At 43.9% G+C, this 21786-nt stretch overlaps 1 protein-coding gene across 1 annotated transcript; it reads right to left on the bottom strand.

Annotated features, from left to right (window-relative positions):
* Positions 1-409: 409 nt before the first annotated feature.
* Positions 410-21720, bottom strand: LOC131955008 (serine-rich adhesin for platelets-like). Its single transcript, XM_059318886.1, has 9 exons — positions 21665-21720; positions 20993-21143; positions 17751-17879; positions 7980-8060; positions 7611-7692; positions 6455-6588; positions 5282-5360; positions 2834-5004; positions 410-1519 (listed from the first exon to the last, which is right to left on the bottom strand). The coding sequence occupies exons 1-9, from the start codon at positions 21718-21720 to the stop codon at positions 1400-1402; spliced, it is 3003 nt and encodes a 1000-aa protein (XP_059174869.1). The 3' UTR covers positions 410-1399.
* Positions 21721-21786: the final 66 nt, after the last annotated feature.

Consider the following 21786-nt stretch of genomic DNA (forward strand, 5'->3'; position numbering starts at 1 on the left):
ATCTAATCAACATAGCTGAACTGTAAGTTTCACCAAATGAACAATGAACACTATGATAAAACTTAAAGTTTACAATGTTATTTTTTGTTCTCTTAAAAAGTTCTCATGTAAACAGTGGTTGCTATGACAACAATGATTATTCAGGACAACACATGCATTAAACTTTCATGTAAAAAAGCCACAGAAAAAAACAACTAACATTCAACTTTATAAATGCTCCAATGCCAAGCATTTAACTGGATATCTCAAGGAGTTATCTCCCTTGTGTCATAAAGTTTAAAATACACCTCTAACTTTAGGTCAAGGTAAAAACTCATTTCTGTATCTATTAAGGTATTTTTAAATTCATATTCAAGCACCAAAGCTACAAGCTGGGAAATAAATTAAGTTCATAATTTTTATAAAATAATGTTTGAAAACTGAACAATCCACATAGTAAAATATTTTACAAGTTAAGAATAAATTTTCAAAAAATATTTCTTGTCAAGCATTGCAGCTGTTCAAAGCTGAGTATTGTGCTAATAATAGCGGTTTATAATTTCTGCTTATACATTTGTTAAAACTGTTTTTTTACATATAGACAAATAAAAAAATAAAATTGGAATGTTTTGTTTTAAGCACTGAAAGTATAGCAAAGCATGAAAACTCCAATAATATTACAAATATATTTTCTGTTTACAATAATTGTCTTGGTCTAACTTCGACCTCATTTAATCTACTCCGAAACAGGCAAGATTTGTGGCTTTCTATTATAATGGGTTTTAATGTGAAATAGTCACTCTGGCTAGACTTTGAAGCAATTGCATGTTGATTTAAATGCCACGGTTTTGCCAGGTAGGCTATCAGCTTGAAGCAGAAATCACAATTTCTCCCTAACAATTCAACATTTTTTTTTCCACATTAAATTCCTAGATGGGGTACAATTAAAATTAATGAGCGGGTTAAAAGAAATCAATCTGTAATGACCATTTTGTTCTAATTCAACAGCATAGTTAGTTCAACTGAAACAATTTTCAGTTATGAATTTCAGTAATTTCGTGAATGTGTGTCAGTGATAAATGTTCACATAAACATTCACAATTCTCATCAGGTATCACAAAATATGCCCATTCAGTTACATGATAACATAAATGAAAAAATATTTATTTCATTTTTTAAAAACTGATTAAAAATTATGGTACAAATATTTACGGACCAAATGATTGTGGTCCAAATATTTTTGGTCCATATAATTGTGGTCCAACTATTTATGGTCCAAAATATATTTTTGTGGTCCTGAAACTAAAATATTTTGTAACACTGGAATGTGCTTATCAGCCATAAGATTTTTCTAACGCCAGGAAAATTCTGGAATAGGTGAGCACTTGATGACATTTTGTTCTCCCAGTGGACATCTGGTTCAGGTGGAGACTTGATGGCTCTGGAAGTTTTTGACCATGTCCAAGACTCTGGAACTTCTGTTGGATGAGCTTTCTGAGGATAACTTGGAGCCCATGGTGGATGATGACGAGTCATTTTTCTACAGGAGAAAATCAGAAAACAATGTTAGTTGAGGTATTTAGCTGTAGTGTTATCTCTGTTGGTTTTTAAAGCATACATAGGCCTTTTTGATCTAGTACAATAAACTTCAATCACTTTCGGTAAACAATTATAAATTCACTGTTTAGCCTTAAGATCAATTTTATATATAAAAAAAATTAATTAAAAAAAGAATACTTTGTGTTGTTTTTTTTTGTTAGAAATTTAAAATGTAAGAAATTCATTTAATAATTTAATATTTAACAAATAATTTATGTCATTAAAATATTTAAATAGGATTGGAAAAAAAAATGTTTAATTTCATTTTCAGAAATTAATTTTAAAAAAAAATTGTTTAAAGCTAATTAAATTTGCATAAAATGTCTGCTTAATAATTGAGAAAATTTACATGTTAAAATTTAACAAAATGAATTAAACTTCACCAGGAAAATAAAAATAAAACCAAAGACCAAAGAAATAGAAAAATATGTGGGAACAAAACCCACTACACTGTTACAAATTGTGAGCTGTTGTTTATATGATCTGGGAGAAAGGGATGTCCCTGCATAAAAAAGAGTTATCTAACTTTAATAATTTTATACTAAAATCCCAGCCTGAATAAGCAAATTAAACAGTTTTTGAAAGCGTTTATTTATATCATTACTACTTATAGTGGATCAATTTTAATGAAGTCTCAATCTAAATTAACGACTGTAAATAATTTTGGCACGTGGTGAAACTTAGCAGGCTACTGGTTTCCACTAATTCATATGCTAAGATAATTGTCTAAAAATAGCCTTTTAAAAACTGATTTTCTCTAAATTGTTAGGGGAGGTTTTTGAACTAAAATTGTATTCAGATTTAATATTTCACAAGTGTAAGAATAAAATCCACCCAAAACACTTTGATTAGCTAAATGTGTACAGTCAGTATAGTTGAAAAAAAAACAACAACTTGAAATACAGCTTTAGGGGTTAAGCGACAGTAGATAATTTACATGACAGGTTCAATCTGTAACCCATGTTACCAAGTGTCTCTCATAAAGAAAATTGTTAAAAACTACATTATAGGAATAAATGAAATAAATCTAAAAGATAAAATGACAAAACAACATTATGGTACAAGACAACCAGTATTGCATCATGGTCAGCTCTTAAAGGCGAGATGATTTGGAGCTTACAGTTTAATGAAATGAGCTTAGCTGGTGACTGAATGACATGGACTAAGAGCCTAGAGTTAGACAGAGCTGAGATTGAGTTAAAATAAGAGCTCACGATAGACAGAGCATAGATTTTGATGTTCTAAGCGCTTATACCTTAACAGATAGATTGGTCTTGTCCGCAGTCTTCCTGAGAAGATCTGCGTTACTCTGGGAAGATTTTTCAATGATTTCTATCTTGACCTCAGCCTTGGGCACTTCAGGTTTGGGGATGCTTGACCGCCAGGCTGGCACAGCACTTTCAGACTTCTTCTCCTCCAAAACCGGTTTCTTCACGTCCAAAACCGGTTTCTTTTCATCCTGTGCCGGTTTGGCAGTTGACTTAAAGGAGGGAGAGGTTGTGATGGTGGTTGAACGAGAGGAGACGGAAGGGTTAGAGTTCGAAACTTGGGGTTTGGATATAGATGAGGATGTGAAAGTGGAGGGGGTACGTGTGGAGCTAGGACGAGATTGGGATATTGATGTGCTAGATGTTGATGAGGGGGTAGATGATGGTACAGATGATGTTTGGGTTGAGGACGATGAAGGGGTGACTACAGAGGATGATGAGGATGATGATAAGGTAGATGAAACATTTGCCGTATCAGAGGACAAAGCTTTAAAACTAGAGGGTTTGACACCAAAAGCAACAGTGGGTGGGGAGGTGGGGGAGTTTGCAGGTTTCGAAGCGGGTGGGATGACACTGCTAATAGGTTTAGGAGTAAAAGCAAAGGGGGTAGGGTGGGTACTAGGGAGAGGTTTGCTGGCAGTGGTCGAGGTTACCGCGGCTGTGGCAGCAGGTGAAGCAGAGTGGGGGGCAGTGGTCACAGCTGGATCTGAGGATTGTCCGTGGTTATCCTTTATCCAGCCCATGTCGGCTTTGTTCAGTTTGTTGGAACCGGATGACGCTGACGACATCTTGAAACCCATAGAGGAAGTGACAGACAACGGTGCCTTGCTGGGTCCTGTGGCACTACTATCCGCTGTCTTGACGGGCGATGATTTGATGCTGCCACTTTTGAAATGGCTGATGCCAGATGGTTTGGGGGTCTCCTCCACCCCCGGCTCCTGATGCATGTTGGGAGATGGTTTCACCGTGTTGAGGGAAGCCATCGACTGAGAACCGTACAACAGTTTAGCTCTGTCTACCGAAGGCACGGACACCTTGACGTCTTTCTGGCCAACAGGCTTCACATAGTCAACTCTGTTTGCGGAGAAGGAGCTTTTGGTTGGTTTTACTGAAACATCAGTGAGCTCAATATCAAAACTCTCTTTACGCGCCAAAACAGTATCAGAGCTTGGCTGATTTGTTTTAGTGTCAGAACTCAAGCTGTCTTGTTTTTTTACACTTTCCGCCCCGTCACGAGTTTTAACAGAAATAGTTTCAATACTTCCGCGTTTCTTTTCAAGATAACTGGCCGAGGAAAACACAGATTTGGGTGCGTTTAAGTTCGCTGCAGGCTTGCTGGTTGTGACTGGGGAATCAAACGAAGCAGACCGGCTATTTTCTTCTTCCTGTTTCTTGCGGACTCTCTCAAGCCACATGAGATCCGCAGTGGAGTCAAGAGATCCGAATTTTGTGTTATCCAGTTTTTTTACTGCAGGGAGAGTTTTATCCACTGGTAGGGAGAGGGGCGGGGAAACGGAATGTTCCGGAGAGTTTGATGACTGGACTCTGTGGGAGTTGGCACGCTGGACGCGGGGTGAGACCTGGTCCTCCGTGTTCACGGGCAGGGTCTTGCTGCGACCTTGACGCCTTTGCTTATAGTCCTCTTTAGGAGACATGGTGACATTGGAGTCAGGGTCCGAGACTTTTAACGATGCCTCAAGAGAGGGGCTCTTACTCATGGTCATGTTTTCTTCAAACTGCGGAGCGTGAATTTCTTTGACTGGCTTATCTTCCCCTTTATCTTTCTGAAGCGACGTTACATCCAGATATTTATTGTTGAAACTGGGGTCAACAAAAGGCTTCTCCTGGACGACTGGACTCTCAGTTCTGACAGGACTAGACTGGCCGTGGGTGGTGATGATGGTGGAGCCAGCAAACTTCGGCCCCGGTGTTGGCCCTGATTTAGCGGTTGGCGATGTGGGGGTGGAGACTTTAGAGCCGTTGGTTGATGAAGTAGGGGAGGTAACTGTAGTTTTGTCTCCCTTGGAACTGGTGTTGATAGAGGCTAAGTTTAGCTTCCCAATGTTTGTGGCCTTGACCTCTGCAACTACAGCAGGAGCAGGCGTGTCTTCTGTTGGGGTCAAGGCTACCTTCTGGCTACCTGGGGTTAGAGGAACTTCTGAAAAAAACAAAGAATAATATGAGATACAAAATATACATCCATCCATACATGCAAGTAATCTATAAAAAACGATAAGTATAATTTTTTTTGTGTGTGCATGAGTTCTGAAATTGACAACTTTAGTTTATGATAAAACTAATTCATATCAAACCAAAAATGTAAAACAATTATTTGGTTTGGAACTGAGTTTATAATTTAGATCAAAAGTTGTTTTCATCCATAATGTTTAACAAATAAATGTTGTTTCTATTACAAAGTTGTGAGTTGAAAATACCTTGTGGGTAGTTGATCTCAGAGATTGTTCTTGTAGGTGACTCTTCGTTCAGGCTAGGTAGGGACTGCGTCGTGCTGACCTACATTTGGAGACAACACATTATAAATTAGGTCAGTTGATTAAAAATAATGCTAACCTTCATTTCAAGAAAACACATTATAAATTAGGTTAGTTGTTAAATTCCAGTATATACATTTAGTTTGAGGCCCAAAATGTATAAAACCCCAAATTTATGCTCTAGTAAGTCAAAGTTTTAGTTTGTTAGACAGCTGCTAATCCAACAAACCCACAAATGTATGGTCCAATGAATTACACTACTTGTTTAACCAAAATAATCCACAAATTTATGGTCCAGTGACTGTTTTAAATAGTTAGGCATATGAATGTTACCAAATGTTGCCTAACTTAACCACTGACTATTGACAAGCCATCAGCTAACCCAATTACTACAGAAAAACTCTTAGCTAAACAAAAAACTGACAACAGAGAGTCAGGACTGACTACACAGAAACCAGAACTGACTACACAGAAGCCAGAATTGACTACACAGAAACCAGAACTGACTACACAGAAGCCAGGACTGACTACACAGAAGCCAGAACAGACTACACAGAGGCCAGAACTTTCTACACAGAAGCCAGAACTGACTACACAGAATCCAGAACAGACTACACAGAGGCCAGAACTTTCTACACAGAAGCCAGAACTGACCACCCAGAAGCCAGAACTGACTACACAGAAGCCAGGACTGACTACACAGAATCCAGAACAGACTACACAGAGGCCAGAACTTTCTACACAGAAGCCAGAACTGACCACCCAGAAGCCAGAACTGACTACACAGAAGCCAGGACTGACTACAGAGAAACCAGAACTGACTACACAGAAGCCAGGGCTACACAGAAGCCAGAACTGACTACACAGAAACCAGAACTGACTACACAGAAGCCTGAACTGACTCCACAGAAACCAGAACTGACTACACAGAAGCCAGAACTGACTACACAGAAGCTAGAACTGACTACACAGAAACCAGAACTGACTACACAGAAGCCAGAACTGACTACACAGAAGCTAGAACTGACTACACAGAAACCAGAACTGACTACACAGAAGCCAGAACTGACTACACAGAAACCAGAACTGACTACACAGAAGCCAGCATGTACTTACGTCTCTGTTTTTCCGTGACTGCCTACTCGCCTTCCGTGTCTTGGGCTTCAAAGAAATCCGGTCCTTGGCTCCGGCATTATCCAGGACCTCTGTCTTCTGGATGCTGCTAAAATCCAGTTGATCCATGCCAGCTGCTGGTGATAAAGTTATCCGTTTAGTCTGCATTAACATATGACGGATAATGACAAATTGTCCAATAGTTATTACTAACATAAGGCACACAGTGATAGAATTATCCAAAAGATTTTAATAACATTGGCGTGCTTGATAAATTAGTCCATAAATTATTGTACTAAACATACGGCAGATAGCATTAAAATTATGCATACAGTTTTTATACAGTTATAGATATACATTTTACTAACATATGACAAACGTTGAATGTATTTTTCAAAAGAAATGATGTGTAGTTTTTTAGGCAGGGTGTTTAGGGGGATGGGGTGGGGTGGGTGGTTGAGGGGGTGGGAAGACTTATGTGGGGTGTGGGTAAGGGGTGGGAAGACTGTTGTGGGGTGAGTGGATGAGGGGGTTGGGATGCTGTTGGAGGGGTGGGTGGGAAGACTGTTGTGGGGTGAGTGGATGAGGGGGGTTGGGGTGCTGTTGGGGGGGGGGGGGGGTATGGGTGTGGGTGGGTGGAAAGACTGTTGGGTGGGTGGTCGAAGGGGGTGGGAAGACTTATGTCAGGTGGGGGGTAAGGGGGTGGGAAGACTGTAATGGGGGTGGGGGTATGGGTGGGTGGTTGAGGGGAAGACTGGGGTGTGGGGGGGGGGTGGGGGTAAGGGGGTGAGATTGCTGGTCCCTGTACTGGGATGGCTATTGATTACATGCCAGTCAGAGACTGAAACAAGTGCAGCAGTTTGGCTGGGGGTTACATGAGTCACCTACAGGTCAAGGTCAGGGCAGTCCTGTGGTCAAAGTGATACCAGGGTGGAGGTTTGGGTGGGGGTGAAGGAAAAGTAACTAGGTTTTTTTTATTAGCCTACTAGCACTACCAGTCCCATGTTGGCATTACTTCTTTGGACTTGACTTTAAGCTATTTTCATATTCAGTCCACCAGCCTCATCTATTTTTCTCATCTGTTTTAAATTTCTTATTTTTGTTAACTCAGCATAATATGAGTACCCAGCATACCATATTAAAAAAAACCATAACTCACCTTCAGATTTCTTCCCTTTTTTCTGCTCACTCCCAGATATTTTCGCGGGGACAGACTTCTTCCAATTGGTTTGAAATAAATCCTATAAACAAAATTGTCAAAAAAAAATTATTTTTAAAAACTATTTTTGGCAAAATTAAATTCTACAAAACAAAATTGTCAAAAAACAAAAAGATATATTTCTATTTTAAACTTTTTTGTCTGAAATAAATATTAGAAACAAAATTGTCAAAAAATAAATATTTCTTTTTTAAAAGGGTTAATCTGAAATAGGTCTAATTCCTGCAAAAATGGTCGGTAATAAAAATTCTATTGTAAGCTTTTTTTGCTGTTTAATTTCAAATTTCAAAAGTAGGTAGACGTACTAACCTCCTCGTTCTCTGAGCCGTCCACACTGATCAAACTCTGGTCCGAGTCTCTGTTACTGGACTTCTTGTCTGACGGCCCAGACTGGAATAACAAAATATCAAACTTGCAGAAAGCGAAACAAAAATCAATACATCTTAAGGGAGACAATTATGAGCTTTCTCCATATTTAAACAAAGAGTTAGCTTTTCCTAGATGCTGCGTGCAGAAGGTGGTGGGAGTTGGATTTTGTTGATGAGTGCAGAAAATAGGGATGGGGAGGAGAGAGATAGAGGCGGGGTTAGGTTACTAATTGCTTCGGTGACGTCAGACTGTTATGGTGGCCAGTGTCAAGTCCGAGAAAATTTGGATGAATTGCAAACCAAAATATACTTGTCTGGCTAGGCTAAGTTTTTTGCTGGATGGGCTAGAGTTTGGCTGCCTAAGCTTTAGTTTGGCTGGCTAGGCTAAATTTAGATGGCTAGGCTAAAATTTGGCTTATTAGGTTAAATTTGGCTTATTAGGCTAAATTTGGAAGGTTAGGCTAACGTTTGAATGGCTAGGCTAACGTTTGTAGGACAAAGTTATCAAGGCTAAAATTGGAGTATTTTAAATGCCGACGGGCTAAAACCTGGCTCACGTTCTAAAATATGACTGGATAGGGTTACATTGGTTAAGTTCTGTTGGTTAAGGTTTGATAGGCTAATTTCTACTGGCTAAACTTAAATTGGCTAAGTTCGGGTGATTTGGTTTGCTAAACCCAGATGACCAAGGACGTGTACGTTGTACAACTTGTACACGTATGTGTACACGAATGTAGCTCGTTTGAGTACACAACATTGTACAGAGGTGAAAATGTACACACGCATGTATAGGTTGAAGATGTACACACGCATGTACAGGTTGAAGATGTACACACCCATGCACAGGTTGAAGATGTTCACACCCATGTACATGTGTGAGATGTACGCAGGAATTTGTCCTGTACAAGTCAAGTACCCGATGACACAGCGTCATGCGGTAAAGATTTATTGACATTTATGTAACTGGCAGAGAGGGGTGGGGGTGGGTGGGAGGGGTGAGATGATAGATTTTTACAGAAACAAATTGTTTAGTCGTGGCGTACTAAAGGAGAAATATCGACTCAATCATCAATGTGGATGTGTGGTAAGATGGTGTGGTTGTGTGACAAAATGATGTGTTTGTGTGACAATGTGGCTGTGTGACAATGTGGCTGTGTGACAATGTGGTTGTGTGACAATGTGGTTGTGTGACAATGTGGTTGTGTGACAATGTGGTTGTGTGACAATGTGGTTGTGTGACAATGTGGTTATGTGACAATGTGTTTGTGTGACAATGTGGTTGTGTGACAATGTGGTTGTGTGACAATGTGGTTGTGTGACAATGTGGTTATGTGACAATGTGTTTGTGTGACAATGTGGTTGTGTGACAATGTGGCTGTGTGACAATGTGGTTATGTGACAATGTGGCCAATGTGGCCGTGTGACAATGTGGTTGTGTGACAATGTGGTTGTGTGACAATGTGGTTGTGTGACAATGTGGTTGTGTGACAATGTGGTTGTGTGACAATGTGGTTATGTGACAATGTGTTTGTGTGACAATGTGGTTGTGTGACAATGTGGTTGTGTGACAATGTGGTTATGTGACAATGTGTTTGTGTGACAATGTGGTTGTGTGACAATGTGGTTGTGTGACAATGTGGTTGTGTGACAATGTGGTTGTGTGACAATGTGGTTATGTGACAATGTGTTTGTGTGACAATGTGGTTGTGTGACAATGTGGTTGTGTGACAATGTGGCTGTGTGACAATGTGGTTGTGTGACAATGTGGTTGTGTGACAATGTGGCTGTGTGACAATGTGGTTGCGTGACAATGTGGTTGTGTGACAATGTGGTTGTGTGACAATGTGGTTGTGTGACAATGTGGCTGTGTGACAATGTGGCTGTGTGACAATGTGGTTGCGTGACAATGTGGCTGGGTGATCAAGTTGAGTTTTTTACTATACGCGTGTCATCCACAGGATTGTGGCTGCGTGACAATGTGGCTGTGTGACAAAACAATGTGGTGTGTGGCGTGCTGTGCGCTACCCAAATCCTATTTCACCCAACCTTACCATACATAAAACGACAACATCCCCATGAGATACACTGTGATACATGTCTTCAAATCTACACCACATACCCCCCGTAAAATAGGTCAGCACTATTACGTATTGATCCCACAGTAAAGAAGCTGCTCATGACGTCACAGCGTTCATCAATAGCCGCAGATTTCCTACCTCCCCTGTATCAAGAGTTCTACAATCAATGTCCTCCCCGCACGCCCCTCAACATTAACAGCATCCACACGCAACAAAGACACAAAAAAAAAGTTTAGAGCTAAGATGTCTTTCTTGATATGTTTTACGCAGATTATTTTTTTTTTATTCTCCTGGCTCTGCTGAAATAAATTTTAATTGAACCCACGTTGTCGTGTCGTTAACCTTCTTTGTTCGGTTCCCGTCGTGTCGGGGGGCGTCACGGGGGTGAAGAAGGGGAGATAACGGGTGCGTTCAAGGGCCGTAACTCTCCGTGACTCAACGAGCAAGGGGAGCTTACTCACAGGGGCTATAAATGACATGTAAAGGCGAGCAGGTTTTTTTTGTCTGTAAGGGTGTGGGGTGTGTGTGGGTGTGGGGGAGGGGGGGGGGGGGTGAGCGGGTGTGTGTGAGGGAAGGGGGTGTAGTTTTTATTATTCCTATCAAGAGCTAAGCCTTTGATACTCACTGAAAACGAAAGTGCGAGGGAAGCAGAGTGGAGTGGGTTTTATGTCGTCTGCTGGGGATATCTTCTGCTGGGCAAGTGTTGGAATGTGTGTGTGTGTGTGTGTGGGGAGGGGGGGGCAGAGCTCAAAGAACACGATAATGGGTAAGGATAAAGGTTAAGGCTAGATTAAGGTTAGATTAAAGTCAAGGTTGTAGCTTTTTACATGTGGCTGGGGATTTGGTTTGAGTTAGGTTGTGTTTTGATATTTCAAGGTTAGGTTTAAATTAAGATGTAGATTTTACATATCACGTTCTTTCTATAGTAAAGCTAATGTTAGTTTGAGAGCTAATTCTAAGGGCCTGTAAACTAAGGTTCAGGTTAGGGTTAATACCTTGTGATACGGTTTATCCAACATCACAACCTTGGTTACAATTATTGATTATAGAGCCTATCACCCCCACATGGCTTTTATAATATTTTTTTCCAATAATTTTAAATTAAATCTTGTGGATCAAAATATAATCGAAAGTATAATAATTCTCAGCAGATGCAAGTTCGATTCCACCGTAGCATTTAGACAAAGGAGATTGACGCCATTTTATAATTACATCATCAACAAATCTTTTCTTTACATTTAATCGATGCTCGGGGCGCCAATAGCTTCTGCTTCGCTGCCCTTGAATGGCCAGGAGCTATCGCCAATTGAGATCTCACGTACATTCATTCAAGCACTACCGACTCACAAGGGGACGTGACTCATCTCAACGCCGTGGACATGCGCGCGCATACAGTCTGACCCAGGCCACTTTAGTTACAGCTACTATACGTGACGTCACATTTTTCTCTTTATAGAGAGACATGGTATACATTCTAAATATTTCTTTTTTTTTTAACCTAAGACATTACTTTTTTACATTTATTGATTTTATTGTTAGCATTCATGATACATCATGATACATCTTGACTAGACCTAGACCTATATCGAAACTGTGAATCTAGCTTACATTATACAACGTCGACCAATTAATTACTTTCTTGTCAATTTAGGGAAATTCACGTCCGGTCAATGACCTTCAAGTGGTAACTTAAACCTAAAATGGTGTATCGTGATACGTATCTTTTACAGGCAGGAATCTCTTCAATACGGCGCCGCGTCTGACTGACGCCCACAGTCCTCTCACAGACTGACGCCCACACTATCCCCCACATCGACTAATGGACGCCCTTACTATTCCCCCCCCCCCTCACCTTGAGAAATTGGCGCCCAAACCATCCCCCACCTTAACAAATTGACGCCCACACTATCCCCCTCCCAAACCCCCTTGACAAATGGTTGCTTGTACTATTACTCCCCCACCTTTACCAAATTGACGCCCACACTACCCCCCCCACCTTGAAAAATCGACGCCCTTACTATTCCCCCCACTTTAACAAATTAATTTCCACACTATTTTCTCCCCCCCCCCCCCCCCCCACCTTGACCACTAGCTACAGCGGACCACTAGCTACAGTGGACCGCTCGGCTAACAACTTAAGAAAGTCGCCACAAGACGCTAACAACTTAAGAAAGTCGCCACAAGACGCTAACAAACCAAGAAAGTCGCCACAAGACGCTAACAACCCAAGAAAGTCGCCACAAGACGCTAACAACTTAAGAAAGTCGCCACAAGACGCTAACAACCCAAGAAAGTCGCCACAAGACGCTAACAACTGAAGAAAGTCGCCACAAGACGCTAACAACTGAAGAAAGTCGCCACAAGACGCTAACAACCCAAGAAAGTCGCCACAAGACGCTAACAACCCAAGAAAGTCGCCACAAGACGCTAACAACCCAAGAAAGTCGCCACAAGACGCTAACAACCCAAGAAAGTCGCCACAAGACGCTAACAACCCAAGAAAGTCGCCACAAGACGCTAACAACCCAAGAAAGTCGCCACAAGACGCTAACAACCCAAGAAAGTCGCCACAAGACGCTAACAACCCAAGAAAGTCGCCACAAGACGCTAACAACCCAAGAAAGTCGCCACAAGACGCTAACAACCCAAGAAAGTCGCCACAAGACGCTAACAACCCAAGAAAGTCGCCACAAGACGCTAACAACCCAAGAAAGTCGCCACAAGACGCTAACAACCCAAGAAAGTCGCCACAAGACGCTAACAACCCAAGAAAGTCGCCACAAGACGCTAACAACCCAAGAAAGTCGCCACAAGACGCTAACAACCCAAGAAAGTCGCCACAAGACGCTAACAACCCAAGAAAGTCGCCACAAGACGCTAACAACCCAAGAAAGTCGCCACAAGACGCTAACAACCCAAGAAAGTCGCCACAAGACGCTAACAACCCAAGAAAGTCGCCACAAGACGCTAACAACCCAAGAAAGTCGCCACAAGACGCTAACAACCCAAGAAAGTCGCCACAAGACGCTAACAACCCAAGAAAGTCGCCACAAGACGCTAACAACCCAAGAAAGTCGCCACAAGACGCTAACAACCCAAGAAAGTCGCCACAAGACGCTAACAACCCAAGAAAGTCGCCACAAGACGCTAACAACCCAAGAAAGTCGCCACAAGACGCTAACAACCCAAGAAAGTCGCCACAAGACGCTAACAACCCAAGAAAGTCGCCACAAGACGCTAACAACCCAAGAAAGTCGCCACAAGACGCTAACAACCCAAGAAAGTCGCCACAAGACGCTAACAACCCAAGAAAGTCGCCACAAGACGCTAACAACCCAAGAAAGTCGCCACAAGACGCTAACAACCCAAGAAAGTCGCCACAAGACGCTAACAACCCAAGAAAGTCGCCACAAGACGCTAACAACCCAAGAAAGTCGCCACAAGACGCTAACAACCCAAGAAAGTCGCCACAAGACGCTAACAACCCAAGAAAGTCGCCACAAGACGCTAACAACCCAAGAAAGTCGCCACAAGACGCTAACAAACCAAGAAAGTCGCCACAAGACGCTAACAACCCAAGAAAGTCGCCACAAGACGCTAACAACCCAAGAAAGTCGCCACAAGACGCTAACAACTGAAGAAAGTCGCCACAAGACGCTAACAACCCAAGAAAGTCGCCACAAGACGCTAACAACCCAAGAAAGTCGCCACAAGACGCTAACAACCCAAGAAAGTCGCCACAAGACGCTAACAACCCAAGAAAGTCGCCACAAGACGCTAACAACCCAAGAAAGTCGCCACAAGACGCTAACAACCCAAGAAAGTCGCCACAAGACGCTAACAACCCAAGAAAGTCGCCACAAGACGCTAACAAACCAAGAAAGTCGCCACAAGACGCTAACAACCCAAGAAAGTCGCCACAAGACGCTAACAACCCAAGAAAGTCGCCACAAGACGCTAACAAACCAAGAAAGTCGCCACAAGACGCTAACAAACCAAGAAAGTCGCCACAAGACGCTAACAAACCAAGAAAGTCGCCACAAGACGCTAACAAACCAAGAAAGTCGCCACAAGACGCTAACAACCCAAGAAAGTCGCCACAAGACGCTAACAACCCAAGAAAGTCGCCACAAGACGCTAACAAACCACCTCTATTGATCCGCACGTCTGATTACAGCCACTTAATCAAGGCTGATTATTAATTAGCTTGGACCACGATCGTGGGTGGTTTGTGTCTGGCTGTCAATCACGGCAAGGCTCTCAGACCTGGATATCTTCAACTGGTCTCAGCCTAGATCTTAACAAGCAGGCATCTACCCCCCCCCCCCCCCCCCCCGAACGAAATGGAATTTATATAGAAAATATATAATTTTACCAGTGTCGTCCGCCCCCCGGAAATGTTAGTCCGCTTCCCCGAAAATTTCAAGTGCCCCCCCCCCCCCTCTGCAGACAAAAATGTGTGGAAGAAACACTGTTAACAAGACATATTTACACACGTATATGTCCGTTTGGTTCAAAGATCATCATCAGCGTTTCCCGTTTGTGCCCAAGACACATAGGGCAGGTCAAGTAGAGTTGATCTGTTTCAATGACCTCGGCATACAAGGGGATAAAGTGGTCAGTACTATGCCCAGCTGCCTTTGTTTCCCTAACGTGAGTTAGGTACCCATCAGAGCTGGGTGGACTCGGGAACGTTCTAATGATTATAATCCGGATTAGAACTCGGGACTCTCGGGTTAGCAGCCTAGTTTGGTTAAAAAAAAGTTCGTTATTAAGATAATTAAACATTAAACAAGGAATAGTCAAATTAAGAGTTATAATATGAACAATAAAAAGTATTTTACGAACTAGAAGAACTATTTTATGAAATACAAAGAGCTGTTGTATGAATTATAAAGAGCTGTTTTGAGAAATATAAAAGGCTGTTTATGGTTTATAATGAGCTGTTTTTTAATTATTAAGTGTTGTTTTATAAATAAAAATTCTGCAAAAAAAAAAATTCTAAACCGCAAAATTTGAATTTTTAGCCTGGGTATTTGAACAGTCGAGACGAGACGTATTAGAGGCGGGGCCTACCTGGTCAACGTGCCCCAGACACCCATCTAATTAATTTGTTCCGACACCGCGATTAATAAAATGACGAAATTGTTCCTTCAAAGAGCCTGATGTAAAATGACAAAACGGAATAAACTTTATCGAGTTTTTGACGATTAATCACCCCCTCCCTCCCCCCATCTTTGTCAATGTAGCAAGCTTTAAATCGTAGTTAAACAAATTTAAAAAAAAAAAACTGTCAAATATTCACGATAAAGATCACTTCAAAAACAGATGTGACATATCTTTGGAAATAACAGCCTATTTATATGTAACCCCTAAAAAGGGAAGAAAAAAAGTAATTAAAAACAACACAAAAACATGTGTAGAGCACCAAGCGTGTTTTGAATAGATGAACCTATTTATAGAGCTGACACCAAAGCCCGTGTTATTGAAATGAAGGTCACGTGAGATGAAATATGAGCACAGCTCATGAACTTCGTATTGAGACTACACTGAGTAACCAGGGGAGCGAACCCTAATCAAGGGAGAAAACTCCCTCGTGTCATTATGAATACATGACCTGAAAATAACCCCGGCACAGTGCGGGTAGCGGGAAGCGCAAAATTGGCCAGAAAAATAGTTGACCTCTTAGGGTGAACTTCGTTTTAAGGGTGAGTCAAATTGGAAAAGCTGAAAATATGACGAATTAAGCTGAACAGAGGATGAGTTGAGCTGAACAGAGGATGTGTTAAGCCGAACAGAGGATGAGTTAAGCTAAAAAAAAAGGGTAAGAAGTTATTAAAAAGTTTGGTCATTTAAACTTTTTTTAGGACACAGAGGTTAAACATCTCGTAATATCACAATAGCTAACCAGAGTTTCTCCCAAAAGGCCCCCCCAACAAACCCTGAGAAAAAGTCCCCCCCCCCCTCTGAGCGATATAAAAACGTATACTTTTACCCCCCCCCCCCCCCCTCCGGAGAAAAAAGTCTGGAAGAAACACCGTACCTAACCCAAGCCCTAACCGTACGTCCTTGAGCTTAGCCCTAACCCTACCAGCGATACGGCCTGGAAACAACAGACGATGTGATGCTTTATTGTCCAGTTAACAAAATGCAGCTAACATGTTTTCATCCAAACGGGAACTGTGTTTGTTCGGGACACTTTAAACAACGTGATGATTGTTTGGGGGGGGGGGGGGGGGGGGGCTAACATGTGAGATCTTCAAGCTTTAGGACAGCTCTACTGCAACTGCCCGTGTTTGTGTTCTGTCACCATCTGGGTTTCAATTAATTTGTATGGGAAGTGGAGATGAGGATAACTAGTTGGGGGCGGAGGTGGGAGTGTGGTTAGGGGTGACTGATGTGGGGTGGGGTTGACTGGTGTGGGGGAATAGAAATTGTGGATGACTGGTGTGGGGGAATAGGAGTGAGGTTGGCGGAAAACGAGGGGGGGGGGATAGACAAGAAAATAGATACTAGAAATACACATCATGGTCTTGCAAACTGAAGTGGCCAATAGGCCATCGACCCCGAACCCCATATGATGATTAATAGTGCATCAACCACCCCCCTCCCCCAACACAAACACATTGGTCAATAGTACATCAACCCCCCCCCCCCACACACACACTGGTGAATAGTACATCGGACCACCCCCCCCCCCCCAACCCCCATGGTAAAAAGTACATCAACCCCCAGTGATGAAGTGATTTCCGACAGATTGGGTCCGCTACAGAAGACCTTCGATTTGCTTCAGTTCTGGCTACAAAAGCAGGCGATGTGTGTGCGTGGAGGGGGGGTGGAGTACTCGGCGGGGGCTGAGTACAAAAACATGTTGATCACTCATCTTTGTGAGCAGGCGCCGGAGGATGGCCCTTGACAAATTGTCGATTAATTAATTTTTTTTCCGAATAATTAGAGAAACTGATGAACGAGTGGATGGCGGAGACAAGGAGCTGAAAGTTGGGCTTAGTTGGGCGGGAGGGGGGTGGTGTAGGTGAAGGTATGGGGGGGGGGGAGGGAGGTTATGGTGAGGTCAATGCGAAAATTTAACAGAAGGTGAAGTATAAAAGAGGATGGAACAGCAGATATTATGTCAACGTGTTCCCTAAATTTGGCGATACTTTCCCAAAATGTATTGAATGTTGCGCAAACGCTGTTGAATGTTGCCCAAAAGTTGTTGGATGTTGCCCAAATTGTAGTGACTGTTGCCCAAGGTTGACATATACTCTAGCTAGACCAGCTTTGTAAATAGCGCGTGATTGGATGGTATATGGAGGAGTGTTCTGGCAGGGCGAAGTTTAAAACAGGATCAATTAGAGGTGGTAGCCGAACTAGCTTAAGAAAACCTTTGTTTATATATATATATATATATATATATATATATATATATATATATATATATATATATATATATATATATATATATATATATATATATATATATTTATTTATATATAAAGTATAGAAGCCAAAGTTAAAAAAGGAAATGCAATTACTGTATTTCGACAAAGATAAAGAAAGAGGAACAAACAAATATAGACAGGAAATTCAAAACATTCATGTCTGTAGTTACTATGGTTACTATGTAAACCAACCTTTAGTGGACCACCCATAATGACGTCAGCAGTGGTGACCGGAGGCACGGGACTGCGGGGTAATCCTTCGTCACGATCATCGTCAGAGTAGAGTGATCTCCTCTTGCTCAGCTTAGACAACAGTTCGCTCTGTGGAGGACATGACATTTGTTAGAGGAGGACATGACATTTGATAGTAGAGGAGATGACATTTGATAGGGGAGGACATGACATTTGATAGTAGAGGACATGTCATTTGATAGTAGAGGACATGCCATTTGATAGTAGAGGACATGTCATTTGATAGTAGATGAAATGTCATTTGCTAGTAGAGAACATGTCATTTGTTCGTGGAGGACATGTCATTTGATAGTAGAGAACATGTCATTTGTTCGTGGAGGACATGTCATTTGATAGTAGAGAACATGTCATTTGTTCGTGGAGGACGTGAGAGACAACCCACCCTCACACAGACAACCCACCCTCACACAGACAACCCATCACACAGACAACCCACCCTCACACAGACAACCCACCCTCACACAGACAACCCACCCTCACACAGACAACCCACCCTCACACAGACAACCCATCACACAGACAACCCACCCTCACACAGACAACCCACCCTCACACAGACAACCCACCCTCACACAGACAACCCACCCTCACACAGACAACCCTCACACAGACAACCCATCACACAGACAACCCACCCTCACACAGACAACCCACCCTCACACAGACAACCCACCCTCACACAGACAACCCACCCTCACACAGACAACCCTCACACAGACAACCCTCACACAGACAACCCACCCTCACACAGACAACCCACCCTCACACAGACAACCCACCCTCACACAGACAACCCATCACACAGACAACCCACCCTCACACAGACAACCCACCCTCACACAGACAACCCACCCTCACACAGACAACCCACCCTCACACAGACAACCCATCACACAGACAACCCACCCTCACACAGACAACCCACCCTCACACAGACAACCCACCCTCACACAGACAACCCACCCTCACACAGACAACCCACCCTCACACAGACAACCCATCACACAGACAACCCACCCTCACACAGACAACCCACCCTCACACAGACAACCCACCCTCACACAGACAACCCACCCTCACACAGACAACCCTCACACAGACAACCCATCACACAGACAACCCACCCTCACACAGACAACCCACCCTCACACAGACAAACCCACCCTCACACAGACAACCCACCCTCACACAGACAACCCTCACACAGACAACCCTCACACAGACAACCCACCCTCACACAGACAACCCACCATCACACAGACAACCCACCCTCACACAGACAACCCACCCCTCACACAGACAACCCAGCCTCACACAGACAACCCAGCCCCACACAGACAACCCACCCTCACACAGACAACCCACCCTCACACAGACAACCCATCACACAGACAAACCCACCCTCACACAGACAACCCACCCTCACACAGACAACCCACCCTCACACAGACAACCCACCCTCACACAGACAACCCTCACACAGACAACCCTCACACAGACAACCCACCCTCACACAGACAACCCACCATCACACAGACAACCCACCCTCACACAGACAACCCACCCTCACACAGACAACCCAGCCTCACACAGACAACCCAGCCCCACACAGACAACCCACCCTCACACAGAACAACCCTCACACAGACAACCCACCCTCACACAGACAACCCACCCATCACACAGACAACCCTCACACAGACAACCCACCCTCACACAGACAACCCATCACACAGACAACCCTCACACAGACAACCCACCCTCACACAGACAACCCACCCTCACACAGACAACCCTCACACAGACAACCCACCCTCACACAGACAACCCACCCTCACACAGACAACCCACCCTCACACAGACAACCCACCCTCACACAGACAACCCACCCTCACACAGACAACCCACCCTCACACAGACAACCCACCCATCACACAGACAACCCACCCTCACACAGACAACCCACCCTCACACAGACAACCCAGCCTCACGCAGACAACCCACCCTCACGCAGACAACCCACCCTCACACAGACAATCCACTCTCACACAGACAACCCACCCTCACACAGACAACCCATCACACAGACAACCCACCCTCACAACCCACCCATCACACAGACAACCCACCCTCACACAGACAACCCACCCTCACACAGACAACCCTCACACAGACAACCCTCACACAGACAACCCACCCTCACACAGACAACCCACCATCACACAGACAACCCACCCTCACACAGACAACCCACCCTCACACAGACAACCCAGCCTCACACAGACAACCCAGCCCCACACAGACAACCCACCCTCACACAGACAACCCACCCTCACACAGACAACCCATCACACAGACAACCCACCCTCACACAGACAACCCCACCCTCACACAGACAACCCACCCTCACACAGACAACCCACCCTCACACAGACAACCCTCACACAGACAACACAACCCTCACACAGACAACCCACCCTCACACAGACAACCCACCATCACACAGACAACCCACCCTCACACAGACAACCCACCCTCACACAGACAACCCAGCCTCACACAGACAACCCAGCCCCACACAGACAACCCACCCTCACACAGACAACCCTCACAGACACCCACCCTCACACAGACAACCCACCCATCACACAGACAACCCTCACACAGACAACCCACCCTCACACAGACAACCCATCACACAGACAACCCTCACACAGACAACCCACCCTCACACAGACAACCCACCCTCACACAGACAACCCTCACACAGACAACCCACCCTCACACAGACAACCCACCCTCACACAGACAACCCACCCTCACACAGACAACCCACCCTCACACAGACAACCCACCCTCACACAGACAACCCACCCTCACACAGACAACCCACCCATCACACAGACAACCCACCCTCACACAGACAACCCACCCTCACACAGACAACCCAGCCTCACGCAGACAACCCACCCTCACGCAGACAACCCACCCTCACACAGACAATCCACTCTCACACAGACAACCCACCCTCACACAGACAACCCATCACACAGACAACCCACCCTCACAACCCACCCATCACACAGACAACCCACCCTCACACAGACAACCCACCCTCACACAGACAACCCATCACACAGACAACCCACCCTCACAACCCACCCATCACACAGACAACCCACCTGAAACGCCGACTGCGGTATGCTGTCCTCTGATAGCGCAGGTTTGGGGAACCTGCTGATCTCGGCACGATCACTGGGCGAGAAGATGCTGTCTTGTGAGATGCTTCGTGCTGCCGCCAGGGCAGTGTTGGGCGTCTTGGTGGCCTTGAACCTGGGAGAGACAAGGTCAGGGTCAGACTTTTGTAGGGCGGCGGCTTTCTTGGGTGGGTCATGGGGTAGGGGTGGATGTCGGGATAAGGGGTGTGGTGTAGGGTAAAGAAGAAAGGGTAAGGGATAGGGGTCGGGCTATCGGTTTGGGCGGGAAATGGAGAATGGGTGGGACGGGATAGGGGTGGTACTGGAGACTGGGGTGCTGTAACAGTATGGGGTGGAGACACGGGGCGGCTATGGAAAGTTGGGTCTTGTGTAAAAGAGCGAGATCGACATTAAAAAAAGACAATGGCACAAATCACTCTTCGTTACGTTACAGGAATATTCCCATTTGTAACCAGTATAAAAACAATTCTTAAGATCATAGACATTATCATGCGCATATTATTAGTAGATAACACTGATAACACAACCACTGGGTCACTATATTCATGAGACAGTTATAGATAATATACAACAAACATAAAATAACAATGAGAATACACAACTGTATACAAAAAAGCTCTTTCGCAACTGCTCCACCAAATGTTTGAAAACAGACATTTCTTCTGCTCCACCAAATGTTTGAAAACCGACATTTCTGCAAGATCGCTACGGCGAGAAATTATCTGTTAAAAAAAACAAAGCCGGAGAAATCTGGAGAA

The sequence above is a fragment of the Physella acuta genome, unplaced genomic scaffold (assembly GCF_028476545.2).
Source record: "Physella acuta isolate Inbredline_101_S28 unplaced genomic scaffold, ASM2847654v3 ptg001046l, whole genome shotgun sequence".
Lineage (NCBI taxonomy): Eukaryota > Metazoa > Mollusca > Gastropoda > Physidae > Physella > Physella acuta.

Bases quoted from the DNA above. Each gene is read 5' to 3' on its own strand.
- LOC131955008 (XM_059318886.1), bottom strand. From the start codon at position 21,720: ATGTCGGTTTTCAAACATTTGGTGGAGCAGAAGAAATGTCTGTTTTCA. The intron at 21,144-21,664 runs GTGGAGCAGTTG...TGTCTCTCCCAG, and splicing joins TGTCTGTTTTCAAACATTTG to GTTCAAGGCCACCAAGACGC. The intron at 5,005-5,281 runs GTATTTTCAACT...TGTTTTTTTCAG, and splicing joins TGAGATCAACTACCCACAAG to AAGTTCCTCTAACCCCAGGT.